The sequence below is a fragment of the Nematolebias whitei genome, chromosome 22 (genome assembly GCF_014905685.2).
Source record: "Nematolebias whitei isolate Nwh7 chromosome 22, NemWhi1, whole genome shotgun sequence".
Lineage (NCBI taxonomy): Eukaryota > Metazoa > Chordata > Actinopteri > Cyprinodontiformes > Rivulidae > Nematolebias > Nematolebias whitei.
Genome location: NC_056519.1, coordinates 25362412 through 25368411, shown reverse-complemented (window position 1 = coordinate 25368411; position 6000 = coordinate 25362412). Strand labels below are relative to the sequence as shown.

The 6000-nt window shown below is 39.1% G+C and overlaps 1 protein-coding gene across 1 annotated transcript in view; it reads right to left on the bottom strand.

Moving 5' to 3' along the window:
• Window positions 1-1013: 1013 nt before the first annotated feature.
• kcnc2 (potassium voltage-gated channel, Shaw-related subfamily, member 2) overlaps window positions 1014-6000 on the bottom strand; it is a 159120-nt gene continuing 154133 nt past the window's right edge. The window contains exons 4-5 of the mRNA XM_037696243.1: window positions 4197-4292; window positions 1014-2478 (exon numbers count right to left, since the gene is read on the bottom strand). Of these exons, the coding sequence (XP_037552171.1) occupies window positions 4231-4292 (62 nt within the window). The 3' untranslated portion in view covers window positions 1014-2478; window positions 4197-4230. The remainder of the gene's footprint in view (window positions 2479-4196; window positions 4293-6000) is intronic.

Sequence of the window (6000 nt, the reverse complement as noted above, 5' to 3'; positions counted from 1 at the left end):
GCTGTATGAATGGGTAAATGAGGCACAGAGTGTGTTGTAAAGCGCTTTGAGTATCTTGAGTAGCTAGAAAGGTGCTATATAAGTACAGTCCGTTTGTAATGACATTCTGTTAGCAAATGTTTCTGGTCAGTTTGTGATCCTTATACTCATGGACCTTACAGCTGCTTTTGATACTGCTGACCATAGTATCCTTACATTGGGTTGGGATTACAGGTGCAGCATTAGAATGGTTCCGTTCTTATCTGAGTGACAGGAGTTTCTGTGTTAAGGTTCGAAATAGTTTATCTGCTTCAGTGCCTCTTTCCTGCGGGGTCTCACAGGGCTAGATTCTTGAACCCCTCCTATTTTCACTTTATCTGCTCCCCTTGTGGTCTATCCTGAGGAAATAAAGTCTCCAACATTAGACAGGCAACTTCACTTCCTATTTTTAAATCTCTGCTAAAAACACACCTGTTTTCTCTGGCTTTTTACACAGTGTTATTTGAATTAGTATTGTATTGTTGCGTTTTTACAATTTTCGTTTGATGCTTTTAATTAATTTTTCAGTACTATCATTATTTTAATTTTTATTTTCGTTCTTTATTGTTAAGCACTTTGGTAACAGCTGCTGTTTTAAATGTGCTTTAAATATAAAGTTGACTTGACTAACTCTGAAAAGTGCTTCACCATTAGCAGTAAGATGGTATTTTAGTATCAAAAGGTAAAGTGTATCAAACACAAAATCAAGTATGAAATCCAATTTTGTATATAAAATCTAAAATTTGAACTAATCCCCAAATATTTAGCTACAAAAATCATATGAAATCCAAAATTACTTATGACACCCAATAAATATCAAACCCAAAAGTATTGTGAGAAAGAAAGGGAGTCAAATAAATCAAACGAAGACAACCAGGTAAAAGATAAATAGTTTATGTGAAACGTTCACATAGCGTTTACCTTGACTTTATACATACGATATACAGTAGGTCTTTTTTTTTTTTTTTTTTACAGTTTAATAATGTGGGAGGGGGGATGTCAGCATGCACTTTAAGGCTGCACAAATACACACGTAAAACTAGAATTTCCCCCACTGTAAAACATAGAAAAACGTGATCTTGGATCAAAAGCTTTGACTGTTTCAGGACAAGATGGAGAAGCACAGCATTGGACTATCATGACTCTTACAGTAAGACACAAAAATACACGTTTTGGATAAAAAAAAATAAACTTTTTTTTGTTTGTTTTCAAGTTACAACATCAGTTCAGAAATATACAAGAACAGTTCCCCTTTGACGGATCAAAGAGTAAAGCAGCGTGTTTACTACGACACAAGATGATACTGGAACAGCTAGCCTGGAACTGTGCAGGTCGCTACCAACGTGCCACACAAGTTGTGCCAATTGTCAGTTTTGCCCAGCTTTGCTTTTCTTTCAACCTTCTCTATAACGGGCTACTGAAATCACAGTGTGAATCGGTGCATTTAGTTTTGGGTGCTTATTGCAAATTAGATCTGATTGTTTGGGTTCACAAGAGTGCTACTGTGCAGGTAGTAGCCATTCTAGAAGTCCTGCTGTATAACTTGATACATTTCTGCTACACTTTTGCTCCATTCCCACATGGGGAAAAGGTTTGGAAGAATCAAGTCATGCAGTTGTGTTTTTTATTTGTACTTTTGTAGCCACCAAAATTATGAGGATTATTCCAGTAAGAATAATTTGGTTTGCTAATAGATCTGCAGCACTAATGCAGGGTACTTGCATGTTCAACGAACAAAACAACAAAAAAGAAAGAGGACTTCTACAATAGCTGCTGCACCACAGGGGAGATTTGTCATTGGCTTTGTGCTAAAACTAACTGGAAGATTCAGCATCATGTCCTCTCACTGATCTTCCCTCGCCTGGTCTTTTCAAACTATAGATCTCAACACATATTAATGCACAGCAGAGCGATTAACCTACCAATCAGAACAAAAGCAGAGATGATTGTGGTGTCAGATTTATTCATCTGAACACGTTTGTCTCTCTACACTGTGTACACCTTAGAGGTTCCTATATAAATACACTTCACAAAGTGCCTCGACTGATACACCTTAATACACTTATTGAGAGGAAGGGGGGACCACAGCAAGAAAAATGACTGATGTTAAATGTCAAGGTGCAACTTAGCCGCCACCTTGTTGTGTGAGCGAAGCCACTTGTGCCGCCGTTTATTTTATTTATTCACAGGAGCATTGTCTATCATGTAGATAGTCTAGTTATTTCCTCCCACCAGTTCCAAAAAAGGAACTCGGACCCCTCGAAAAAAGGGGTTAACTCAGAAAAATGTCACGGCCTATTAAAGTCTTTCAAGAGTTCTTGTTCCTGGCCTGCTGGCTGAGCCTTGATCCGAGTGGTTCTTGGTCTGTAGCTTTAGAGCGCCCTCTTCCATGCTGGCCAGTCGGAGCGGTCTCCAAAAGGGGCTCCTCCACTGCAACAGGTCGTCAGTACTGATCACGGTCTTATCCCACAAGACATGAACGAGCTCAGTAAAACACAAACATATCTCTAAATATAATAAATATATTCCCTGCTTGCATCATTACAGAAGACCATCATGCACAGATCCGTTGAATTAAATGCACAATGAGAACCGTACAAGTTGATGATGTGACATGAGCTTATCTAATAAAACTGTTGTACATTTCAGTCATTTAGGGTGTGAACTGTGTTTAAAAACATAAAGAAATGTTTGCAGGAGCAGTTTGACTTTTTGTTGTTTTCCAAACTGAGTGTAAGATGCATCTTGCTGTGAGCCAGTTGCTAGGCAACCTTGTGCTGCTGGTACACACTTCAGGGATGGGTGAGGCAGACTGCTGCTTGGTTACGTCTGCTGCCCCTCACCTGTTGATGTGCAGAGGATGTGTGTACCTTTCACTCTGGAACAATCTAATCAGTGACACAACACAGCTTTCCAGGAAAGCAAAACGACCGCCTCAGTTTAATTCATAAAAAAAAATCCTTGAAGTTATTTTATTTGAATTCAGGTCTTTTTGTTAAATCTTGTATAAGAACAGTTCCTAGCCCTTACTTACAGCTGATAATATGTGTGGTGTACAGCAGAAGCTCAAAATGTTGTGCAAAGAGTAAAGAAGTGAGGGGTTAAAATGTGTTAATGCACAACCTCTTTAATTATAGTCTCAGGCCCAGAGTCACTAATGGTTTATGCAGCTTTTATCAGCAACAGTTTTCCATTTTCCACAATAGTTTAATGAATAAAATTCTTGCAAAATGACATTTGTGTCTCCATCCTGACACGTCATGCACACAAAGACAGACAAATCTGCTTTTATCATTTCATTAAAATAAATAAGAAAACATAATGGTCACTAAGAACTTGAAAATGACAAATATATTAAAAAGAAAAAGATAACCAATGAAAATCAGTAACTGTTCATACGGACGAGGATTGGACCAGGGAGCTATAATTTTTTTTCTCCTTAATTCTGAGCAGTATTTGAGAGAAAAGACAGAATTCTGAGATTAACTTCTGACTTTAATCTCAGAATTCTGAGATTAAATTCTGACTAATCTCAGAATTCTGACTTTTTCTTCTCAGAAATAAGGGGGATTTTTTTGCACCATGGCTCTAATCCTTCTCCATATGTTTGAATAGTGCTTGAACAGAAACAAACAAAACAAAATAAAACAGGCCTATGGGCACTGAGTGACTATATAAAGTTCCTCTGTTCTTCATCTGCTCCAGTAAGACTTGAAGTCACTGTGATTAAAAAAAAAAATCTGTCAGCTACTTTAGCACCTGCTGCGCTTGTGACAGACAGTTACATTTAGGTTGTGCAGGAAAGACACCTGCATCCCGCTGAGTTCTGCTGCAGACTGCTCCACCTGTTGAACCTGGCGGCCATGTTTGCTCCAACATTGAAGCTATTTGTTTTGTGAATATTAAGGAAAAAGTGGATAAAACAGACAATTATGAAGCTAAGCTGGCGCAGTTGGCACTCAGTAGTGAATCTGGGTCTAATTTATTTTTAATATTATATTTATAGAACATCAATATGTCAGTATTTGGTTAAATAAAATGCTACATGACTCCTTTATGATTGTGCTTGTTCTGATGGGCACACATGTTATGATTAATGGATAACTCTCAGTTTCGTACAGACACACAAAAGCATCAAGCAGGGACTGCAAGATCCTCACACCCCTTCAGATGGTTACCTTTCTGCCATGGTCGTTCCTCCCCCCGCAGCCGTTAAGATAGAACGCTGCTGTCTGCTTGTGTGAAACCCGTATAAACCACCTCTTTGTAGTTGTCTGTTCGTAAACAACCAGAAACACAAAAGCTTTGGTGGCACTCAGTCAAAGAAAATACAAGTGAACATAAGTTTGTCACAATACCATTGAATTGATACAATTTGAACAAATATAAAACAAGATCCCCCCCTCCCCCCCAATCACATTGTTTGCCAAAGATGGCTACCCCATGATCCATGCATGATGAGCAGGCTCAGCCACTGGTGAAGAGACGAGACCAGATGTGTGCTTGGGTGAGCTGAAAGCTAAAATGTGACAAATCGATCCTCCCTCCTTCCGCCCATCCACCAAACCGTAAAATAAAGTCACAGTTAGACGTGGTTAACATAAAGTGACATCTCTCTCTCTCTCTCCTTGTTTTTTGGAAGCACATCTTTTTCAAAGTATCTCGATACAGCAACATCTAATATCCCTGATTATTCACAAGTTTAAATTAATGTGTATGGCTGTTACCTCTGAAGCCATTAGTCTTTTATTGCAAATCTCAAAGTACAACATCAACCAAAATGGAACACATCAGAGCAATTAAGCTACTTAGGGATATTGGTTAGGTACATATACCGTCATGTGTAAAAATAAAAACTTGCTTGATCTCCCAGGTTTTGTAACATAAGTCTGAGCTGCAGAGTTAGCTACTTTTCCTCCAGTCCCATCATGAGCAGAGTTCAGGTTTGTTGCCAAAGGCAAGTGCTCTGTTTAGGACTAGGATGTGGGCGTGGCTTTGGGCCAAAGCAGGCAGGAAGTGGGCGTCTCACAGGATGGATGGAATAGGGGAACGAGAGCGGCGCAGCGGGCAGGGTGATCCGTAGGGCGAGGTCACAGGAGATAACCTTAGAGTGTTACCAGCCATGCTGGTCATGCCTGCTATGTTGTTTAAACTTCGGGATTTCTCATAGCCTTCAGATGATGGGAGGGGCGACAAAAGGCGGTAGTGGTGGTGGTTGTGCAGGAACAGGACATGAACACACACAGGCAGGCAGGCAGGCAATGATCCGAGTCCGAGCCGGCCAATTGAACCAAGACAAAACAGGAGACATGAGTGAGACAGAGCAACGGTAACAATGTGCACGGTGAGTGCATGCACACAACATTTCCTAACATGGACTGTGAGGCAAATTGAACTTGTGTGTGAACAACTGGAGGTGCTTTGGACAGAAAAATAACCTTAATGGCTGAATAGGTCAAACTAGAATCCAAAGATCTACTGGATCATCAAATTTATATTAAAACCCCCACAAACAGCTTCACTCATAAAATAGAAACATAAAGCAGTTTTATTATACTTCATTATAGAATAACATCAACAAGTAATAAAATGTTCATTTAATTTTGGCCAACTGAGGAAAAATAATCCAACAACAGACCATTAAGTATTTCTAAATGGTCTGACATTTCTAAAATGTCAATAGGGATAGCCATAAAAACTGTCTGAAGAAATTTTGAAGGATACCAGTGCAACTCCTGCCCAAGATTTCAAATTTTTTTTGTAATTTTCCAAGATAAGAATAAATGCCTGCATTTTAATGACTGGATGGTTTAAAGTTGTAAAAAGAACCAATAAACTCAGGCCTTGTTTACACGAGAACAACCTCTGGAAACATTCGTTTTTTTCAATGTTTATTGTGGGTAATAAACAAAAAATGAGCGGGTTTACCAGAAAACGCTATAGTTTCCATGTCAGTCGGGTTGCTAGATAAGAAATTATGAA